Raw genomic sequence first — 22811 nt, forward strand, 5'->3', positions numbered from 1 at the left:
AATTTTTCTTTGATGCATGTGTGGACAATGTTATACAAAAGCTTCCTTTCCTGAGTAGCTTTTTTTTCTAGGACATAACACCAGCGAATTAAAGGTCACAATAAACATCAGATTTCAAATAGTGAACTTTAATGTAATGAAGTTATTACATTAGACCACATAAATTCAGGATACATATAAACTGTTATCCTACCTCAGTTCAATTAATAATTGTAGCCTCAGTATCTTGCATTTCATTTACATATTACCGTACTGGTAGATTCTTTGTCATTCGGTATGTGGTGGTGGTGGATCATTTTCTCAAAAGGTCCCTCTAAACAGTCTTAACCGATGCCACGCACGTTCAAATATCTCCAACTTTCAAAATATACAGTATTTATAATAAATAAAAACACACCACTTACAGTGTTCTGCTTATACAGAAAAACATGACTGAACCTTCTGTAAACAGACATGCAGTTAATGACCTCTACCTGGCAACTGGGTGAATACAGTATGTACAGAACTCTTAACAGTATACAGTATAGTAGGTAATTTTCTGTTCCTCAGTATTGTGATTTAGAACAGTAATATGTGGAAATACTACAGTGCTGTGTATATAACAAAGTCTATGAGTGGGTCGGCCGGGGAACTTTCTCATCTTGCAATTTGCGCTCCACTTCTGAGAAAACCTTTGCACTGATTTTATCCACTTCATCTTCCACCTGGAAAAAAGGGAGAATGTACAAATTACTTTTATATAAAAGTGATATTTTTATTTTCTTCTTTTAAAACCAAGCTAACCGAGCTTGCAACTGAGCTTTGGAAAACCCATCAGCTGTAAAATGAATGCTTCCTGCTTCTTGCCACCTTGTATGGCAAGAATAGCTCTGAAGGTGTAGTGCAAATGTGTGTATGTAAAAGTAACATCCACATGGACCCAGGGTTTCCCTAAAATATTTCCTAATCACAATTCCTCCACTAGCTTGCCTTCTTCATATTGATATAGTGCATCCTGGTGGTATCAAGCCTGACTTAAAGGAAAACATAATTCATCAAACCACGCCATGATCCTCTCTTGGTTCCATGATTGATTTCTGATCTTCACGTGTCCTCTGTAGGCAAATGCAAGTCTGTGGATACTGTACACAGCCCACATGCAACAAGCTGCATTACCCCCTTCTTTAATACCCAGCATTAACATTTCAGTATTTATGCGCCAGTAGCTTTCAATGGGGAACAAAAAAATTAACGTTTAAAATAATGAAACCAGCAAAGGCTAAAATATTTTTCTACTTTTGAAAGAAAAATTGGATAGGAGTAATAAACAAAACAGCTCATTTGTAAAGGGACGCACTAACAATCATTTTGAACAAATGAATAATACAAAACCACTCTAGAAGAGTCCAAGACTAAAAATATGAAGCAGAAATGATCTTAATAAGTCCACTTTAAAGTGACTGCAGAATTTTCTGTATGTGATGACTTATTTATCCAAACAAGAGTTTCTCAAACTTGATATCAGAAGAGTTTACACAAAAACTTATCCCAGAACGGCTCTATAGATTATCACCTGTTCCACTTTGTCCACTTCAGGGATGTAAAACTGCATCATGTTCTGGATCCCATTTTTCAGTGTGACAGTAGAACTGGGACAACCTGTGCAGGAACCAACCAGCTTCAGCTTGACTACTCCGTTCTCAAAACCCTTAAAGATGACATCACCTCCATCCTCCTGCACTGTAGGTCTTGTGATTAAGAGCGACCGTATCAATTGGTACAGAACAGGACAGAGAAACAGTGAGATTAAGACCGTTATCTCAGCACAACTATCTCTTAGAACACTAACAACATCTTTTTTTGTGAACGTGAGTGAAGCAATAAGGTATTATGTTACCGTGCCATAAATACTTTCTGAAGCGCAACTGTGGTTTACTTAAGCAGCTCTCAACAGTACTGAGAAATCGCTACCTGATTCTGGTGTCCAGAAGCTCCTTTATCATACAAACAATATCATCATCATCTTCAGAATGACCTACAGTAAAGAGAAATGTAAAACATGAAAATATTTACACAATTTCAAGTCAAAAAGTTGCATGTTTTCACACTGTACACTCACTGCTTTCATGGTGCACTGCTCCCGTTGTTATCGGCTCACCACTCTCAAAGAACTTAGCAATGGCCTCCAGAGCATGACGCTTAATGTCCGTCCACTCAACATCCTCGTCCGTCTGATAGGAAAACAAACATCTCATGTATTATATGATTAGACTATAACTATAAAGACAAACTGTAAGAGGACATTAAATACTTACTTTAGTGACAGTAATGAAGTCGGGGCCAAAGAACACACTCTGTACTCCTTCAATTTCAAAGAGGTCTCTGAGAGAAACACATTATCATGTTCAGTAAGAAATAAAAAAAACATATCATGAAACAATGAAGTCCTTTTGGTCTGTTTTGTGATTACAAATCAGACTCAGGATACTAAAAGTATCAGCAAAGAAAAAAAAACATCCTGACAATGTGCAAAGGAACCCGATGTGTCTCTCCTCAGGAATCCACTGAGGACCAAAATGTTATTTTCAGGGTGTACATCTGTCACATCAGCTATACGTATTATTCAGCCAAGCAACCCCATCATGATCAGAACTGAAGACACCTCTATTTGTTTATAGAGAATGGTAAAAAAGAAAGAGAAAGAAAATAGCCAGTGAGTGACAAACTGCTTAAAGCTCACAGGAAGGCTACACAGGCTCAAAACTGCCCCCCAGGAAACTGAGGCTACGATTTGCATGAGCTCAGCAAAACTGGACAATAGTAAATAGTAATAAAATTGATCTGTTGAGTCTTGATTTCTGTGACATTCAGATGGTAGGGTCATTAACTAGTATAAACAACATGAAACCATGGATCCATCCTGCCTTATATTAATGGTTCAGGTTGTTCAAGGTATAATTTTGTGGGGGATATTCTCTTGAAACACTCCTGAGTTCCAACTGGGAATAATTTAAATACCACAGCTCACCTGAGTCTTGTGCTAAGCATGTCCATCCCTTTATGACTACAGGGATGATTCAAGGAAGCCAACAAGGTCTAACCTAGTATTAGCACAGTGTACCTTATGAAGTGAGCATACAGTATATTCTTCTTGTTTTAGTGCTAGCCCTGTTACACGTGCCTCCCAAGGCTTCAAATGTGTTTGAAGTGCAACACTAAGTCTGACACACAACCTGGCTAAAGAAGAACATCCAGTCGAGCTTGGAGAAGGAAAGTCAAGCGTTCCACTTCCTAGGACGGGTTTACCGGGAAGAAACTTCAGGCTTCTGGGGTTCGGTGTATCTTGAGTCTGGATGGACAGGTGTCTTACTGTAAGACATTACATAACCATCAGCTCAGGCATAACATAATGCAGTGAACGTATGTAAGGTTTTCAAACTTCTAAAAGAGTTTCTCACTTGGGAATTGTGTGGCTCCTATCCCGAGGTGAGGCTGGACTCTTCTGAAGCTCTGAGTCGTGGACAGTGAGTGGTATGAACATCTGGTCGGCTGTGGAAACCTTGAAGCACAAAGAACACATTACACCTTATATCCCCTCAACTCATTCATTTATTGAGGCAGGATATAAACGGGTGGCGTTGTTATGCATGGAATAACCTTCTCACTAACAATGAAGTTTTACTATGCTAACTAGCTAGCGGCCGTGTGCCAGCTACCACGTGATTTTCACAGTGAAAACGACTAAACTAACTAACACTAGACTAAACTACTTTCTTCCACAGCTCCAACCACACCTAGGCGGATGAGTTAGCCTGGAGACAAAGCTTTGTCCCATTTGTTTTGCTTGCTAGCTATGTAGCTGGCTAAAAGCTAATTTCTGTCTCAAATGCAGAGACGCGTCGCAATACTGGTTTATGCTTTACACAGACTCATCATATAGGTATTACAGTACGGTGGATCAACGCTGGTGATAGTTCAAACCTAAAGTGAGCCGTATTTCTTGTCCGTAAAAGCTGCTGAAGACCCCATCTCATGCGCGCCGCCATTTTGTTTGTTTAGAAAATGAGGACCCCACGCGGCAGACAGCCAGACAGCACGTTGAGCTGCCACGTCTTTTTTTGGCACCTCCACAATAAGTATAACGCCCTAGAACTTCTCTTTCGGCCTCCCCAAACCCCGATCCTCTCCTGAAAGGGTATTGCGTTACCTCACCGTGTAACAGAGTTGAAACAACGTTACTAAGAACAAAGAATGCGCCATAAATTAAAAGAAAACTTTTCTCCGAAGAGACGAGTGATCATTTCTCCTTTGAGGATTTACATTATTCCGAAATATAAAAGAAATATCTGACACTGATTTATCATTTGCCCTGTGATCAAGTGTTGTGGATTTATTAGATCATCCATGTGTAATGCTTCAGGGAGGCTAACCAATGACTTTCAAAAGTTTAAAAACGAAACATGATTGGTTGCTTTTTCCTAAACCAGTAGGTGAAGAAAGGACTTAGATCATTAAATTATTTTCACTCCAGTGATCCACAACAAAATATATTGATAATCAAATATAAATATAAGTGTTGGATTTACAATTTAAATGCATTCTAAAAGAGCAGCCTGTAATTCAGTTGTTGAGTAAATATATACTGTATTGTGCAAAAGTCTTGAGTCACCGCTCATTTTATCATTTGTTAGGAAAACAGGAAACAGGTGCAGCAATTTACTGAAACTTGTGCAAAGACGTAGAAACACAGTAAAGGAGACAAAAGGTAGTTTGTACCATTCTAACTAGCTTGAAAATCAATATTTGCTATGATTACCTTTATTTTCCAACACAGCCTGAAGACTCTCAGCCTACTTTCTTGTCACCTCTTTAAGCAGCCTTCATGAATAGTTGCCTAGAATTCTTGTAGCACATTTAAAGCTCTTCGTGTTTGTGCGTGTTTTTCCTGTTAGGCTATGCTTTTACTGTGTGTGTTTGGGATCATTGTCATGCTGACACGTGGTATTGCACAGTGGATCAAAATCTGATGGTATTTCTCTGTTTTGACAGGTTTTCTGACACCACTGGGTGAAATTTAGCTACAAACCATTACAGGGGACCCACTGTGTTTAACAGACGGCTGTAGACGCTCACTGCTGTACCTCGTTCCTGACCTCTTCCCTACATATTGATGATGATTTCAAACAAAAAGTTGGATTCATCAGTCCATAAGACCTTTTGCCACTTTCTTGTATAATTTGGCACATCTCAGCCTTTTCCCAGTGTTTGGGTTGTTCAAGATTTTTGCACAGTACTTTATGTGGGGAATGTAGAAAACAAATATTGGATATTTTCCTCCAAAATGTAGTAGAGAATAAATGTTATGTAGTATAAAAGAGACTACAGCACAGACACACACACATGTACAGTACAAGTACCTGAAATTCATATTTATTGAAATGACTGTACAGGGTGCACGTAGCCACCTACCTGACAGGAAAGACAAGACACGGGGCTTAAAGCATTCCAAGCTTGTCTAATCTAATAATCCTACCAGCCATTCATTGGAAAATTCTCATAAATTCAAATCTGTGCACAACTCCAAACATTTACTGTTTGAGTTGATCTTTAATACGTGTCAAACAGAGCAGTAGCTGGCAAGGACTATAGAAGGGAGACCGTCGACAAAACAAATAATGTGACAAGAAGACCAACCCTGTGTTTCATAATATTTGTTGTAACACAGCAAGGTGGTGCCCTGAAGGAGTGGCAGAGACAGTCTGATTTAAAAGGGAGGTAGTCCTCCGGATGGAGGAAGACTAAACTACCAACAGCAGTGCAAACGTCTGCTCCAAGGACTTGAAGTTAGGATTTTTTTGGGGGGTTTTCTGTTCTAGTACTGATTGTATATAATGCTGACTGCATGAGGCTTCTATAAACCCCCCAAAGAGGCTTGACATTGAGTATTTTTAAGACAGCTGGACCTCTGGAATCCGTCTCTTTGCTGCTTGTCGTCATCATCATCCAGACATGGGGTTGTGGATTATTTTCCCCATCTGTCTTTCCCTGGTGTCCTTCATTGGAACGTGGAGTGTGTAAGTTTACTACAGATTCACTGTTTGTTTTTTGACATTTACACTGTCATAAAGCTGTGGGAACGTTTTTAAACATGTCATTTTTACTCAGTCATAACAATGTTCTTTCTATGTGAAACTAGTAAACAGAGTTTATTCATATCTGAATGTTTTTCCCGATAACGTCACACCACGTACTTGATAGTCAAGCTTAGTACATGAACTGCGTTTTCCTGGCACTTTCAGAAATCAGTGGGATTTCTGCAATGCTGATAACATTTGGCCATGAAGAGGAAGTAAAGAAAATGGCATCATATTATTTCCGCTGCTTTTCACAATCTTTTATTGTACTGTTTTATCTGCACATCGTCTGTGGAAACAGTCGTCGACGTCAGAGCAGCTTCTAAATGTAAAGGCACGTCAGAACTCACCTGCTTTGGAGTTTGAAAATATGTGAGCCGGCTTGTTCTGTTTGCAGGGTGTGAACTGTGTCTGTCACTAAGTTCAAAAAAGAAAATCTTGTTGAACAAACGACTTTAACGACTGAGTCACACCAAACTGAAAACGTGCTTGGCGTTGATGCTCACATGCTGTGACACTTCCTTGGAAGCATTTCTGGTTTGATGTTTGCAGATTCTTAACAGTTTTTCTTTTGTTTTATATTTCCAGATACGGGCTAGCCTTCTCCAACAATCATGTGTGCGCCCTCACTGACTGGTGACTTTTTAAATCATCCTCATTTTGTTTTAAATATGACCCAGTGTTTATTTAATAATGCAGCCTCTAAAATGGAATTAACTTGTTCGCAGGGGTAACGGCAACTACTGCAGGGCTAATCATACTGATGCTGGATGCTGCTGGGTTCCTACAATAAGGTAAAAGAAGACTAAATGCACCCGTTCATTTTTCTTCTTCCTTGGAATGAAATCTTGAGACAGAATGAAACAAACTAAATATGTTATTTCAGCTCAAGTGGAACATATCCGCCAGAAAATTCACTTTTTACAGCCACAATCAACGCCGGATCCTTCATGTGTGAGTTTACCTGTTAAATGCCTAAACCATTATACACACATATACATGTATGAGGGATGTGTGTCACACCAACTGCGATCTCTTCTTTAGTTTTCCTGTTCTGCATATTCCACCATGCCCATATAATGGAGAGGCACTCAAGTCAGTCCATGCTGAGTAAATTTGCACTGGTCTTCGGTGTGATTGCAGCCATGGGGGCATTCGCAGCCGGAAACTGCAACGTAAGTGCCGAACGTCATACTGCAGCGGTGTTTCTGCAGGGTTACATTGTTTCAGATCTAAATGAGAATTTCTGTTTGCGCTTGTGCTAAAACAGCAAATAAAGGCGGGTATCTTGTAGCTTTAGGCCATCTATAATGAGAGCCCAAGCACACTAAAGTGCCATTTATGCTTGGGTTATAGTGTTTTTTAGTGTGTTAAAGGGCAAATATGACACTCTGCTACGTGATCTGTAGTGTTATACTGCACTTACATGTAGTGACAAAACGATTCTAGAAAAATCAGTTAGTGAAGCAGGAATGAAAGGAAACCAGTTATAATTTAAACAAAGGGTTTAAGGACATCCAAATACTTGGAAAGTGTTTCAAATCATAAACCTGTTCGGCGACATCGTATTTTTCACTGCACACTGCCTGATAGTACTCACTCACATGCAGTGTTGGTCAAGTTACTTGAAAAAAGTAATCAGTAACTAATTACTGATTACTTCTGCAAAAAAGTAATCCTGTTACTTAACTGATTACTTATTTTCAAAAGTAATTAATTACTTAGTTACTTAGTTACTTTTAAAAAACACGATTTACAACCTGAAGAGGTGATAAAGTGATAGATCTTTCAGCCCAATTCTACTTTTTCTGCATAATCCATCATACAAAATGTAATCAAATGGAAAAGTCTCTTTTTTTAACTTGTTTTATCAGTTTTAATCTTTTAACCGTTTACCCTGGTGCAGGTGTGCCGCGGTCAGTTGAAGAATCCGCGAGTTTCTCTGTGAATTTCCCATTAAGTCATTGCGCAGTCGGTGCTTGCTTGGAAGTTTAGCGGTGTTTTTCGCTGTAAAAAGAAGTTTTCTTACCACGCACAATGGACGCTAATGTTTTTGTCACTTTTTATGGAATCAAACTCAAAGTAAGGTCAGTACTTCCACGCTTTAAACGCTGCACGCTCATACTCTCTCCCACAATCGATATGTGATCCATTGTTGATCTGCACACAGCTGTTGTCACCAACACAGCTGTTGTGAGACATTCTCGCAAAAAATCACGGTTTTAGTAACGCAGTAACGCAGCGTTCCTATGGGAAAGTAACTGTAATCTAATTACCGTTTTTGCAATAGTAATCCCTTACTTTACTCGTTACTTGAAAAAAGTAATCAGATTACAGTAACGCGTTACAAGTAACGCGTTACTGCCCATCTCTGCTCACATGCCAACACCTTTCGCAATCTTAGTCTTGATTTAAACAGCCTGCTATTATTCGCTGGATTTGATGGTGAATGTCCTCCACAGCCGTTTCACGTGTCACTCCTCCACTACCTCGGGGCTGCCATCAGTTTCATGTGCGCGTGCTTCTACACGGCCATTCTCACCGTGCTGACAGGGAAGTGCGCCCTCTCTGGATATGAAAAGGTTCTCTACCCACTGCGAATCATCTCCACTGTGATTCAAGTAATTGTGACCGTCATCTGTATCCTTTCACAAATCATGGAGCCAACTTTATTTTTTATTTTTATTGTTGTTGTTTCTTAAGCCATACCCATCGACCTTGTGGCTGGTTAAGCACGCAGGTTAATAGTAAACTTTTGATGGGTTAATTTGGTGTTCCTTTAAACAAGGGATTTCAGCAGCTAGCTCTAGAACTAATGCATGAGTTATAACACACTGGGACATATTTGGATCCGGTCAGCTCCTGTGTTTACCAAGTGGGACCGGCCACAGAAGTCCACATGACAGAAGCAGATACACATTAATGACCTTTTTTAGTGAATTATTAACCATAGCTTTCCTTTCCTTTTCCTTCTAGCTTTACATTTGTCCTCAACCTTGTAGATCTATGGGATCAGATGCACAGCAATGAAACATTAGACACCTCATTTAGCATTTAGCAGAGATTCGGTGATTGAGGTGGCTGTAGAGCAGGTCATCAACTGATTGGAAGGTTAGTGGTTCGATCCCTGGCTGCTCTAGCCTGCATGTCAATTACCCTTGGGCAAGATACTAAGCAAAAGCTGCCCTCTGATGCATCCATGGGAGTATGAATGTGTGTGAATGTTAGCTACAAGGCATTTAAGCATAGGAAAAAGGTGTTTGTGTGAATGGGTGAATGAGGCATGTTGCATGAAGCTCTTTGAGTACAGAAGAGCACTATTTAACATCAGGAATACAGAATCTATTGACTGTGCAGAGTAGCAGAGTTTTTCTTTCCTCACTTTTATAACTTACTTTTATGGGTTTCTTGTATATTTTTACGTATGGTTAGTTGCTGATATCAGTCTGCAGTGATTGGGGAAGTTATTCTTTCTTTTTTTATGTGACAACATTCATGAGGTTTACAATAAAACGGATTGCTGTGCTGTGTGTGTGTATGAGAACAATAGCCAAAGACGAATGGTTACTGAATGTAACTTCAGTTCTATGAGTAAAGGTCAAACGTGTCTCATTGGTTGCAAAGGGTGGCTAGATTGTTGAGCAGATTTGTTGTGGTTGCCATGACTATGTGCTAACTCTGCCCCTGATGTATGCACACAGTAGTCAGGTGTGGGAGAACTCCAGGAAGAGCTGGCCCATGCAGCTGATTCATGCTCATCCAATAAGAGTGTATTTAATCCCAAATTAGCCCACATTAATGATAGAAACACAGTTTCGCCTCATATAGCTATGTTCTTTTGTCAAAGAAATGTGTAAGCTCTATGTCCTCCATAGTTTTAACCATCAGTAGACCAGTGAAACACCCTTAACCCAGAACCTTCAGATACTGTCTTGTTCGCTCAGAGCGAGTACTTCTACATCCATCTGTCTGCTGTCTTTGAGTGGATGCTGAGTATGAACCTGGAGCTGTTTGAGCTCAGCTACGCCGTGGAATTTTTCTTCTTCTCGTCCTATATGCTCTCGAATCTGTTGAACAAACAAGATGAGGTAAAGCCTTTGATTATGACGATGTCCTGATATAAGGCTGCCAGGATCCAGCTGAACAATGCAGAAAGTGAGGATGCTGCAAGAAGGACATCTGTTACTACAGTGGCTGGATCGTGGCTGAAGGACCAATAGTGTTTTGTTTTTTCCTTTTCTTGGATGGATTGGATTGGATGGTCTTCTTTACTAATTTTTTTCCATATTTATTGAACCAAACGAACAAACATACCAGCTGGATTGTATCTCACGCAGATGCCCCATCTACAGAACAGCTTATTTTTGTTGTGCAATCATTTTTGTAATGAAAAATTTGTGAAAAAACAAAACAAAACAAAAAAAAAACCGCTCACAGATCAAGTTTTGTGTTAGGTAACAGCTCTTCCATAACCCTTTGGGATGTATTACGTTCACACAAGGAAGTCATGCCACTGTGCTGATAAACATATCTGCGTTTGGAGCTAAAAGGGTGGAGGACTTTTATTTACACCCTTTTAAACAATAAAAGTCTCCATGACGCTATAAGATCCTGTTTGACTGGATGATTAACTTGAACGACAGTAAAAAAATAATAGGCGTCATCAGCCGCAGCTGGTCTAGCGATAGACCAATGGACATTACAAGCAATCTTGGCTACATACACTTAAGGTGATGTTGTCAGTACCCTTTCCATTCCAGAGATTTTCACTGTGGTCTGTGTGCTTTAGAGGAAAAGCCGGAGTAGTGATTTATAAATTGTAAAGTTAAAAAGGAAAGAATAGTTTCATGCCTCTGTGTCCCACATTAATACAGTATTTTGAACCAGTTTGTTTGCTTCACATTTATGCATCTGTGGCTTCTATTGTTTTATTCCACTCTTGATCAGTTGCCAGCACATAGTTGGAAAATGTTGACCCAGACACTGATGAGCATCGAAACATTTACAGGTGTATAGTTGAATCGTCACTTTTCAAAGTTTATAAAGTCGCTAAAAGGTATTTTGAAAATTTTCTGACCAGACATGTTAACAATGCTGAGAGGTATTCTGACATTTTTCTATTCAAATTAAAAATAAAAAACTTAAAAATGTGCATTTTTCTAAACTTTCATTAGAATGTAAAAGTTAAATATACTTCCATCTCTTTTGAAAAGCTGAAATGTGTTTTTATGGCTTCGTGCACTTTTTCCCCCCCTCTTCCAGATTCTGTCATTTTAGCTGCTCTTCAGTTTGGGTGTATCTGTAGATTCTGCTCGCAAAAAAGAAAGCCAACAACTTGAATCCAGCTGTGACAAAAACACAGCATTACTTCATACATTTCTCCTCTGTGTGAAACTGAAAAATAACTTCCTCAGAATATACTGCTGCTACATTTTTTTTGTGGTAGTTTCCATCATTTTCAACAAATCTGCAAAGCTTGTGAGTTTTTGGTCACTTTTAATTTTTCCTCATGAGTATGACATTAGCCCAAGCTGCTTCTCACTATAGCACTTACTAAAAAGTCAGATTTTTGTTCCCAGGAGTTGGTAAATACCACAAATGGTAGTCAAAACGGAATTTTAAAAATCAGCTTAGTGTTTAAGAAAGCAAGTTTGCCAACTTTAAAAACCTCAAAACAAAACAACACGCTTCTGGTTTTAATGCAAAGCACTTAAACTTTACTTGAAAGAAGGTAATATACATCCTGGAATTACAGATAATAAAGATACATTATGAGCAAAATCATTTCACAATGAATATCATCTTTCTTTTGCAACAACCAAGAGAGGAGTGCGACATTATCTACAGTTTTTGTTAGGAAGAAAACAGTGAAAAGCACACCTAATTCTGTCGGCATCTTTACTGTATGGTACACTGTAAAAAATGTCATCTATATGCAGTAGTCCACATTATTAACCTTAATAACAAAAAAAGAAAAAAAAAAAGAACAATTTGAAAAAACACGCGCTTCATGGTTGTCTTTCAACTAAGTAACTGCAATGCATACATTATAAATAAATGTAAAGGGAAGAGAAAAAAAGTTGAGGGGAAAAAACAAAGCAAAACCTACAAGCAATATCCCATAATTCCAGCATGGCTGAAACAACAAGTGGCCTTAATCCAAACCCTACACTTTGGAGTGTGACCACAGCTTTTACAAACCTTTAAGATACTGTAGATTATTTAAGCTGGTGCGTCTGAAAGCCCGGCTCATGCTCAACACTTGTGGATAAATCAAGTTAAAATTGCCCTTAAAATTTGTTCTGTATGAGGACGAGTTGCCTGCCTTCTTTTTCCTGTGAGGTGAGAAACACTTTTTGTAAAGAGTGAGAACTCAGCATGAGAGAAACACAAGGCCCTATAGTTAAGTCTTTCTTTTTTAATTAAACAACTCAAGCCATTAAGTATTGGAAAAAAAAAGCTTGTTCTCAGCTAAGCTAGGAGAGGTCACTGATATTAATCACAGAAGTCTTCAACTCTAAAAGTAAATCATCGTGTGTTCTCTTACTCGTCGTACAACATCTCAAGCCCGATACCCTTCCTCCCCGTTTTTTCTTTTTCTTTAAACAACCGCTCCGCTGGCATCTTGAATTGGGAGAAGCTCCAGCTGTACACGCTATGAACACCTCTCTTAGCAATAAAAGGAAAGGACACTACAGTAGTTGACAACTCAAAAATTAATGTGATGATGCAGATCGGCAATTGTTTAAATCTACAGCAAATTGAAATGAGGAGCTTTTTCAAACGGAGTACATGTTCTTGGTGGTGGAGCCGCTCTTACTGGACGTGTCGTCGTGCGACTGGTAGCCAATCATGGCTTTCATGGGGAGGTTGAGACGCTCTTTGTAAAGTTGCCTGTGAAGAGATGAGATGGAAGCAGTGTGAAGACTCAAGCAAGCTCAGTGTTGGCATCTAGTAGCTCCTACTTGCGTATTATGAGTAATGTGACTTTAAAGGCTCACCCTATCGTCATGATGGCGTCCCTGTTTTGGCAGTTGCTCGTCCAGATGGATATTTTGTCACCTTTAGGTCTGACGTTGACCACAGCTCCGCAGACGTCTTCACTTGCCTCATCAAATGACTCACCGACTAAACACAACAGCTGCAAAAAGCACAAAAAAAGTCAAACTATACATATATACATTTATATTTAAATCACAACCATCAGGGGAAACATCCAATGGATACGACTCTACTGAGTGGTTTCAGAAAACAGCCGTCTTACCGTTTCCATCCAGTAGCGATCGAGGTCATTGTGCCTCTGTTGTTTGTTGAGAGTCATCAGCCATCGACCCCCCAGCTTGTTCCTGTCGTCCTCCCACATGGGCTTGATCCCATCCTGACGCACAATATGAAGCAGCTATTAAACCCTATCCATGTCTTTAGACTCTGCTGCAACTGAGATTAAGGGAAAATGTGTAAACATTTAACATAAAAAAAAAAAGAGCCTTACCTTGAATAAGCAGTAATCGCAGCCAAAGCCGAGTTTACTTGGCTGCTGTATGTGGTTGTATAATCTGGTAGAAAGATGAAAAAGTAGATTCCCAACATGAGTGTGTCGAATTGTAGAATTTCAGAAGCTTTTATCAGAACAATGGTCATTAAACAACAATCAGTAAAGTGAAACATGCTGATCCTGATTGACATTACCATTAAGGGACATGTTGTGCACATTAATAATAAACCATCAATAACTCAGACTGACTTCAGCAGAGAAAACTTACGCCCAAAAATCTTCCACTGTGTCAAATTTAGAAATGAGACGCAAGTTCTCTGTCCAGCTTTTGCTCTTGTCATTTTTGAAATACCACAGGGCCCATCTAAAAAACAAACAAACAATAAAATAAAAATGCATCATTCATAGAATTCAGTATTCATAGACCAAGAGGTAAAGAGCGTAATTACACTGACTGTTTGAAAATCTCTCAAAACCATGTCGGAAAATGCAGATTGCTGAACATGCATAAACTGAAAATAAAAGAAAGTGCATGACTTTGCCCCAAATTGTGATTGAGCAAACCTCGTGAGTGTGAGGGGAAAACTCCCTGCTTGTTGACTTCTCCATCTTTGTGGGGATCAGAAATCAGAATTGTCATCACTTACAAATGTATCAACCTGGACATATTTCCAGTCTGTCGCAGAGCCAACACAGTACGAGCTTTTCCGATGTCAGAAGGTAAGTGGGGTAATGCCTGGGTAATACTTGGATGGGAGACAGCCGATGGGAATACCAGGTGCTGAGAGCCCAAATCCGGCCATACCAGCCTGAGTAAGTCTGTCTCTCTCTTGTTTTTCTACAGTTACATTTTTGTATTTTAGCCTGTTTTGTGTCAGAAATTAAGTGATTTCTCTGTAGAAAGACATTGGGCAGCATGGTACGTGATTTTGAAACCACTATACAGCGCTGCAGTCCACACACCTTGTGCTTTCCTTTAGTGACTTTGGACCTTTTTTCACTTTGCCAATCTTTGCTAATAGTAAAGTGCAGGGTTCTTGGAAAACACTATTTAGGGTTCCTACTTAACAGCAGCTGGGCTCAGTATAGGGTATTTGGTACTTTACATTTTCTTTTTTTTTTTTTAAATAAAACCATTATTGTTAGCAATCAATTCTTCAGTACAAGCATATTCAATGTTTTGTATCTCTTTTAATTTAATAACAGCTCAATGCTGTACCATCACTGTTAAAATCAAAAACAAGGACTCAAAGTCTATTTTATGTTACAACTGCGTGAAACGTTTACCCTAACAGCAGACGTACACGCTGTTTCACAGAAGAACACAACAGCTAGTAACAAAAGCATGAATGTCAATGCAAAAAACAAGAGAAAGCCAGCCATCAACCGCACTACAAATGCACTCTTTGTTTACAGTGGCTGCTGTAATTCTTTTATGCATTACCAAGGGGCAGTGGGTGGGAGGCTAGCAGGCAGGGTTCAGGGCAGTGAGAGGACATCAGCTGAACCGTTTGCCCCCCCTCCACTTACAACTGTAACAAACCCACCCATGTGCCATAGACACAAATGAAGCAAATGGACCGAACAGAGCTAAAAGAGAGGATGAAAGTATATTTGTTTAATGCGAACATCACACTGCACATACTGACACCAGACTGCTCACAGCCGTGATTCTTCTGGTGAACCCAGAACAGTCACAAGCCAAGACTACATGCCTAGTAATGGCATATAAACAAATATGCCAGACAGCAAGTCAAGATAGCTCTGTTCTTCACATGTACTTTAAAATCTCACGAGAGATAAAATGATCATTTCAGGCCAATGCAGCCAAACGAAACAGCAAACCTGAAGAGGACTGATTAATTTACTACTGTGACATCACCCTCTGACACAGACAGTAATATGTGATTTGTTCAGCTGTGAACTAATCAGCGTGCTCCAGTCCCCACAGTTTTCTGAATGTGTGTAAAGTAAATAAGAATGAGCCGCAGCAGAGCTAGAGAAACACTGTCATCTGAATTTTTAATAGTTCAGCTGCCAAACACAGACGAGTTGTTGTGTTTCTGACTTTAAAAAAAACACGGTCGTGATTTTAAAAATAAAAAGAGTCCATGGGCAGACAGGCATAAACTATCCACTTCACTTTCAGCTCCAGTAAACTGTATACTAAACAATTTTCCAAAGCAGAAGCTGAATGCGTTCTTCCTACTTCCCAGCAGCTGCTGGTTTCGCTTAATGACGGTGCCATATGAAAATGGTGCTGCATGACTTTGAAACTTGAAAGTGATCATCTTATGTAACAGCTGAGTAACGGATCTGCGCAGTCTGTTCAAATCCATCTCTGGACTCACCTTCAGACCGCAGCAAGATCCAAACTCTTTCCAAAAGCAAGAGAAAACCTTCATAAGCAATTATTATATTTAAATCTATGAAAGCAGATATTAAAGGGAATCTCTTAAGGATGGTAATAAAGTATCAGGGAATAATTCAATTAGATGGCACAGATATAAAACACCAAGTATGATGCACTGTTATCAGTAAAACTATCCATCATTATTCCACCTTGAACAGATGTCAAAGGGGATTTGTCTGCTAATTATTCATTTAGTATTAATTAGTGACTCTGCGTGATTCACTGTTAAAACTAATCTGTATTTACTTACACTGAACCTCTGTGCAACCCTCACATTATTCATTTAAAAAAACAAAAAAAAAAACAAGTTATTTTAGCCCCTCTCAATTTAGCAGCAGTAAATATTTATGACAGACAAAAGCAAAAATCTGCAAGTACAATGAGACATGCTGTAGATTTAAAAAAAAAAAAAAAAAAAAGGGGGATAAGAACTTGTCTTCCTTTACCTAAAAACTCCGACCTCACTCTGAGAGCGCCAACCACTGATGCTAAAACTGACATAACAAAGCAGCTCAATCATTTATTAAGAAACCAATCACACCTTCGGCCGGTGAGACAGTTAAAACACATCTGTGATGAATATTTAACCACAAATTCCAAATAACTCAACAGTCCTCTACTTCCTTACAGTGAAGCCAGAGAGAAGTGACAACACCTAGCCCTCAAAATGAGAAGTCTGCAATCAAAACTGTCAAAATGGAAAACAAACCCCCCACGTCAATATGTTTAAATAAAACCAGCGTGAAAGCAGCAGAGATGGACAGCCTTGACCTCTGAGGCTGAGCTGAACAAGCAGAATGACCTAGAAGTGACTTGCCAAGAGAACCATCCAGCATTTCCAAACCGACTGTACAATGCTCCTGAATAGCTCGTCGCCACTGCAGAACTATGATAACATTTCTAAAAGGACAATAGAAAAAACAACAACTGCAATTCTAACACAGAGGAAAAAACAAAACACATGACTCCTCAATCTGCTCTTCTGATTTTAAACCTTAAAATAAGAAAACAAACAGAAAGTGCAAATATGAACCTGATGAAAATAAACTGAACATTTATCCTTACTATGATGCTCAAGCTGTAACTGCTTGAAAACACGTTTGCTGTGCACTCATCCATAATTTTCCCAAGTGACTAGATGGGTAATTTGAATATCCTGTTTACGCTGTCAAAATAAGTGCTGTGGTGAGTTTCTAATTTCACTTTCATCCAAGAGACCAGAGGGACAAAAAGAAAAATCAATCAGCACATGACTGTAAGTATGTTTGTGATGCCAAAGACCAAAAGTCAAAGTACAGCTCCCATCCTAAAACTAGATGAAGATGAAATGCCAGTTTCAACTCAATGTAAAATAACACTTTTCACACGGTGATAAATACACAACTAACCTTATTCCTAAAGGAAAACTTCTTCACTGATTTCATAATGAAACAGCTGTTTTGTCTCTATAGAGAAAGGTTATTGATCCTAAGCGATTAAGTACATTTAGCCCCACCATCTCTGTATGTTTTCAATGAGCTCAGTTTCTGTATTTGTGTGTAAATAATGATGAAAAAAAGAAGTCCCTCTTCCCTCTGAAAACGGTCACAAAGGTGATATTTGAAAGGGTGTTAAAAAAATCAGTAGGCGTGAAATGTTCAATGGTGTTGACACCTTTCTGGATGGGGTGAAATTTGGCACCCTGGTAAGCCTGAAGAGATTCTATTATAATCCAAATCAACCCCAACGAGTTTCGTCTGTGCCTCAAACTATTTAATTAACATGACAAAACCAACATTAAAAATTGTTTCAGATGAGAGTCCAGTCCCGGGCCCTATTTCAGGAAGCCGGTTTAGTGCAAAGTCTGACTAAGTATACCCTGAGTTAACGAAAACTCTGGTTTTTCGGTTTCACAAAGCGAGTTCAGCTGAAGCCTGAGTGAGTTACTATGACGACACACTCCGTGAAGCTAACCTGCCCCCTAGCAGGTTTACTACAACTAACCCTGACTGTCCCCGCCTCTTTGTCGGAAACCTGACAGTAGGAAGTGTCAGATATGGCGTGTCCCTTCCTTGAAGAGCCAGTAGATCTTGAAGCCCAAATACTCCGCAGAGCTCTCCGCCGGGAGAGAGTGATCAGAGCGCGTATGGACATTTTATCATTACCTGATGATTTCCTGTGCGAACGTTACCGTTTCTCAGCACAATCAATAAGTTATTTGGATAACATCCTCAGGCCATATATTACGCATGTGACACATCGCGGACATGCGCTCAGTCCATTACATATTATTTGTATTGCACTCCGTTTCTTTGCAAACGGGAGCTTTCTGTACAATATTGGTGACGCTGAGCACGTTTCCAAGGCTACCGTCTGTCGGGCAGTCAGGAATGTTACAGTTGCACTGAAACGTCTCCTGCACTCGTTTGTGGTGTTCCCTGGTCATAGACCCACAAGATTTATCAAAGAGGGATGCCACAAAATTGCAGATCATATGTGATGCTGCCAACATTATCACAAATGTGGAAGCCAAGTGGCCAGGCTCTGTCCATGACTCACAAATATTCCGTGAATGTACACTGAGCACAAAATGTGGACATGGTGAGTTGAGAATACTTTAAAATATATAAAGACCAATTGCTTCAGGGACATTTGAACTGAAGTGTACCCTTCTGTCTTAGGAGAGTTCACTGGCTACTTGCTTGGTGATAGGGGGTATCCATGTTTACCCTATTTGCTTACCCCTTACCCTGACCCTGAACCGGGCCCACAGCAGCGATATAATCTGGCTAATTGCAGGACAAGAGCCAGAATTGAAATGACTATCGGAATGCTTAAGGCCCGGTTCCAGTGCCTGCAAAGACTCAGGGTCACCCCAGAAAGGGCATGTGACATTATTGTGGCATGTGTGATTCTTCACAACATTGCCACAATTAGAGGAGAACACTGTCCTTCTGAACCAGACATCAGCAGTGATCCAAACCATGAACATCCTGACCCTCCCACGGACATACAAGATGGAAGAGCAGTCAGAGACACCATATGTCACAATCATTTCTTTTGACCCATCACCTCAACATGTTGAAAGACGAATAAACAGATTTTCTGTTCAACTGGCTTTATTGGTCGCCTGTATTTCCTGTACACAAAGTATTAAAAGATGTAAACCTCATAAAGTGTCTCTGTTGCTTCCTCCTCTGTAACAGCTGTCAATGTTTCTTCATTATTTTCCTGCAGTAAAGAAATAAACAACATTGCTGTTCTACTGTAAACTCATATAATCTGTGGAGTATTACTCACAACTGCATGTTGGTCTGGCTCAACAGGAGGCTGCACCAGATGCAGTACACCACCACCATCAACTGATAGAATATGAGGTTTATACAGGTCACTTATAACTTACAAGGGACCAAATGGCAATTAACAAACATATAGCACTCAGCTTACACTTCATTGTCATTATGCTCTCAAAGACAACCAAGACTGAGGGAAGGCAAAATCAGTAGGAAAATAACTTCACTACAAAATAATCCATTATGGTAAAGAGTTTATCAAATGAATGAGCAGCACTGCAAAGGTGACTGTGAAGAAAGGATGTATGCACATCATGTATTATTTTGAATTTACCCCCTATGTAGGCACTTGTGTCTTGCGGGGTTATTGACTCAGAGGATGTCCCCACAGAGATGCCTTCAGCCACAGGGCGCCCACTGTTTTGGCTGAGGGCCAACTGCTCAGCCTCTGTGAGTGGTGGTGGTGGAGGACCCCCACCTGTTTTTCGGGCCTCCGCTTTTTTTCTGTTGGCTATAACGGGTCACATTTGAGCATACAGAGTAAGCAAATATGTACTTGTAATGTGCTCAGATAATTTCAATAAGTGCTTACAGAGGGGAAATTAATGTAGCCTCTAACTGCAATCGATTTACATCGGACAAACAGACCAAGCACTATGGCTCATAATACAATTACACCTTACCTGTTTGGACTATATTTTTATATTTCATTTTTACTTGCTGCCAGGAACGTTTGGGGCCTGTTGGGTTGCACCTGCGCTCACATCACATCACAACATAAAATGTATAAAATAACAAATAAAATAACATATGATAAAATAACGTGTTAAATGGGTGGAAATCCCTAGATCAATGTTTAAATTAACACTCACGCATTGACTCTGTCGGCTATGTTTTGCCATGCATGCTCCCTTTCTTTTGCAGCTGAGGCTGTGTTACCTTTTTTTCTGCAAAATTTGCATGTTATTGGCATATGCTGCCATCAGAATTTCGGCCTCAAGCGCTGTAAAATACATTGACCGCGCCTTCTTTCCCTCCGTCTCCATGGTGACTCGCTTAATCTGTGCTCCGCTTATCAGGGCTTTATGTATCCTCGTGCGCGCGCTTCACTTGGGGTTAAAGCAACTCCGCGTTGACTGAACTAATTGTTATCAGCCTTTCTGAAACCGAATATTCCGAGTTGGACAGTTCGGGGTTACTCAACCCTGAGTATCGTTTTTCACTCTAAGTTTTCTAAACCGGCTTCCTGAAATAGGGCCCCGGTCTCTGAATCAACGAGACGGGTGTGTTTGATCTCACCACCACACCCACCTCTTAAGGCACAGTTTGGCTTTTCTAAATGAAACCTCCCCTGTATCTAATTTTAGAAATGCTTACACCAGCCATTTCTGATTGTTTGGCCAGAGGATTTGCTGGTTGTTGCAAGAAGACTGCAGAGTATGGAAGCACAAGCAGCTTTCATCCAAATCAAACTCAGAACCTGGTTTGACTCTCACCTGTTTTGCAAAGGGTGTTTGATATACTGCTCAGGATTCGCAACAACCTGACCGTCAGTCTGTTGATCTTCAGTTTCAGTTGTTTTCTGAGGAGACATGCACACAAACACATCACAAAGTCAACCACACAAGTCCACTGATCACAAATGGCAAAGAAATTTGGGGTAGTTGGGTCAGATTTATATCATAATATTGCTAAAGTCCTGCCTTTACTTCAAAGTCAAAGTTAGTTCAATATCACAAATTTCAACAAAGTTAACGATAAAAACTTAATGGAATGGTCATTGCCATATACAGTTAAGGGCTTTTGTCGGGGGTAATCACACACTTGATTTCATAGTGTGTACAGTATCATAACATCACAAAGCACTGCAAGCTTTTTGTCATCATCATCATCATTATTATTACTACTACTACTACTACTGAGTTTCTAACAGAAGCTAATACATACTTTTACAATTTAGGGAATAATTCCAACCTTTCAAAAAAAGAAAAATAAGACAGTAAAAACATAAATTACTTAGACTGATTCACAAACTCCCAGCATAATCTAAAACATACCAATTTAATCCCTAAATCGGGGCTACTTAAAGCCCCTAATAAGAATAGTGTAACTATGTAGTCCAATGTGTGTGTGTGTGTGTATATATATATATATATATATATATATATATATATATATATATATATATAAATAACAAAAAGCTTACATGATCTATAAAATGCAATATTATTACAGTATAGCTTGCATTTAAAGTGATCTACAGAAACGTAACAAAGGTATGACCTTAAGCCCCTCTGTTTTAGGGGGCCTTAATGGGGCCTTGTCCCATTATCCAGTTCACAGCTGGGCTCTGCCTTATACTCTTGCATTTTTATAAAGATTCACTTAGCAACATCAGAGTCCACCTCAACTACATTTTTAAGGATTAGACGCAGGAGCTGATGGAAAACAGTCAGCAGGGGGTATATACAAAGAAAATCAGTAAGCTAACTTTACAGATAACAGTTACTAGCATTAGTTTTAGCAGATGAGCTAGGCTAGCTGCAGGCTAGATATACACGTGTCCAGACTTTCTAAAAATGCACCAATAATATATCACCACGGGTGTTTAAAGGTAATGGCATTTCATTAAAATTGTCGTAAGATATCGACTGTAATACCCGACTAGATTAAAACAATGCGTTGACTGGAGTTTGAATGAACGACGTGCAGTCAGTCACTCCCTCCCTGCCCAACAAAGTCAGGCAGTGCCTCATACATCCCCACTGCTGAGCATGCTAGCGCTAATCCACGCCAACATCTGTCAACTCAAACGCGTTAATTTGGCCTAAACGCCAGTTCGGTTTCACAGAAGCAAAGTTATGCGATGTATGTAGTAGGTGAATTGGAGATTTATCCGGTCTTCACGTGCATATTAGTCGATTTTTTGTGCTATCTCTTGTCTCTCTTACCGGCTCCGATGTCGCCATCTTGACTGTAGAAGTGATCTGCCCGTTCGGCGCTCCTGCGTCACTCCAACAGCTCGCTCTGCTACGGAAGCCGCCTCAGTCCTGTTCGAGCTGAATGACCTGAATCCGGGGAGTCGTCGCAGGAGAAAGGGCACAGGGGTTACACCCACTACCACTGAGTGGCTGCTTCTGAGGACAATAATTTAGATAAACCAATGTGAATAAACCTCCAACTAATAGTATTCATGCAGGTATATTCAAAACGGTTAAAAATATCTATCTCTGCTTTGAGTATTTTATTTTGTGGTGATTTAAAAATTGTAATACCATCTACAATAGTTTCCAGAGTTGATTTCAGGTTAATTTTTATTGCTTAAAATATTTAGTTTGTATTAATGTTACTACTAGTGTAGTACTTGATATGAAAAATATTTCTCATGTGAATGCCTAAACCAGCTTAAGATTAAAACCATTTAACCTTTAGGAAGCCAAAGTCCTAATAAATATATGGCTTCCCATGATTATTGTACTGGGACATTTGGCCAAATTGAAATGGACTAAAATGAAAGA

At 39.6% G+C, this 22811-nt stretch overlaps 3 protein-coding genes across 4 annotated transcripts; 1 reads left to right on the forward strand and 2 right to left on the reverse strand.

Moving 5' to 3' along the window:
* Positions 1–112: 112 nt before the first annotated feature.
* zgc:110319 (NFU1 iron-sulfur cluster scaffold homolog, mitochondrial) lies at positions 113–4173 on the reverse strand. 2 transcript variants are annotated; one of them, XM_004551732.5, is made up of 8 exons: positions 3961–4165; positions 3438–3538; positions 3213–3348; positions 2295–2361; positions 2099–2210; positions 1951–2014; positions 1553–1727; positions 113–704 (listed from the first exon to the last, which is right to left on the reverse strand). In XM_004551732.5, exons 1-8 carry the CDS (start codon positions 4023–4025, stop codon positions 609–611), a joined length of 816 nt encoding a protein of 271 aa, XP_004551789.2. In that variant the 5' UTR covers positions 4026–4165; the 3' UTR covers positions 113–608. The 2 variants fall into 2 exon arrangements, with proteins under 2 accessions (XP_004551789.2, XP_076747787.1); XM_076891672.1 differs by lacking the exon at positions 1553–1727 and having other exon boundaries at positions 3961–4173.
* Positions 4174–5719: 1546 nt separating this feature from the next.
* On the forward strand, positions 5720–11000 carry si:dkey-228d14.5 (transmembrane protein 150A). The gene is made up of 7 exons (XM_004551733.4): positions 5720–6053; positions 6702–6749; positions 6842–6907; positions 7000–7067; positions 7158–7288; positions 8576–8753; positions 10038–11000. Exons 1-7 carry the CDS (start codon positions 5989–5991, stop codon positions 10229–10231), a joined length of 750 nt encoding a protein of 249 aa, XP_004551790.2. The 5' UTR covers positions 5720–5988; the 3' UTR covers positions 10232–11000.
* Positions 11001–11807: 807 nt separating this feature from the next.
* Positions 11808–22376, reverse strand: eif4e1c (eukaryotic translation initiation factor 4E family member 1c). Its single transcript, XM_004551734.6, has 7 exons — positions 22245–22376; positions 20790–20875; positions 13877–13972; positions 13606–13669; positions 13378–13491; positions 13115–13254; positions 11808–13007 (listed from the first exon to the last, which is right to left on the reverse strand). Exons 1-7 carry the CDS (start codon positions 22260–22262, stop codon positions 12893–12895), a joined length of 633 nt encoding a protein of 210 aa, XP_004551791.1. The 5' UTR covers positions 22263–22376; the 3' UTR covers positions 11808–12892.
* Between the last annotated feature and the right edge of the window lie 435 nt (positions 22377–22811).

The sequence above is a fragment of the Maylandia zebra genome, linkage group LG13, assembly GCF_041146795.1.
Source record: "Maylandia zebra isolate NMK-2024a linkage group LG13, Mzebra_GT3a, whole genome shotgun sequence".
In the NCBI taxonomy this organism is placed as follows: domain Eukaryota; kingdom Metazoa; phylum Chordata; class Actinopteri; order Cichliformes; family Cichlidae; genus Maylandia; species Maylandia zebra.

Excerpts from the sequence above, each read along its gene's own strand:
- zgc:110319 (XM_004551732.5), bottom strand. The coding sequence starts at position 4,025 with ATGGCGGCGCGCATGAGATGGGGTCTTCAGCAGCTTTTACGGACAAGA. Across the intron at positions 3,539-3,960 it reads AGAAATACGGCTCACTTTAG|GTTTCCACAGCCGACCAGAT; the intron begins GTTTGAACTATC and ends TTGTGCTTCAAG. Across the intron at positions 2,211-2,294 it reads ACTTCATTACTGTCACTAAA|ACGGACGAGGATGTTGAGTG; the intron begins GTAAGTATTTAA and ends TTTTCCTATCAG.
- si:dkey-228d14.5 (XM_004551733.4), top strand. The coding sequence starts at position 5,989 with ATGGGGTTGTGGATTATTTTCCCCATCTGTCTTTCCCTGGTGTCCTTC. Across the intron at positions 7,289-8,575 it reads TCGCAGCCGGAAACTGCAAC|CCGTTTCACGTGTCACTCCT; the intron begins GTAAGTGCCGAA and ends TGTCCTCCACAG. Across the intron at positions 8,754-10,037 it reads AGTAATTGTGACCGTCATCT|ATACTGTCTTGTTCGCTCAG; the intron begins GTATCCTTTCAC and ends CAGAACCTTCAG.
- eif4e1c (XM_004551734.6), bottom strand. Across the intron at positions 13,670-13,876 it reads ACAGTGGAAGATTTTTGGGC|ATTATACAACCACATACAGC; the intron begins GTAAGTTTTCTC and ends TCTTTCTACCAG. Across the intron at positions 13,255-13,377 it reads ATCGCTACTGGATGGAAACG|CTGTTGTGTTTAGTCGGTGA; the intron begins GTAAGACGGCTG and ends TGCTTTTTGCAG.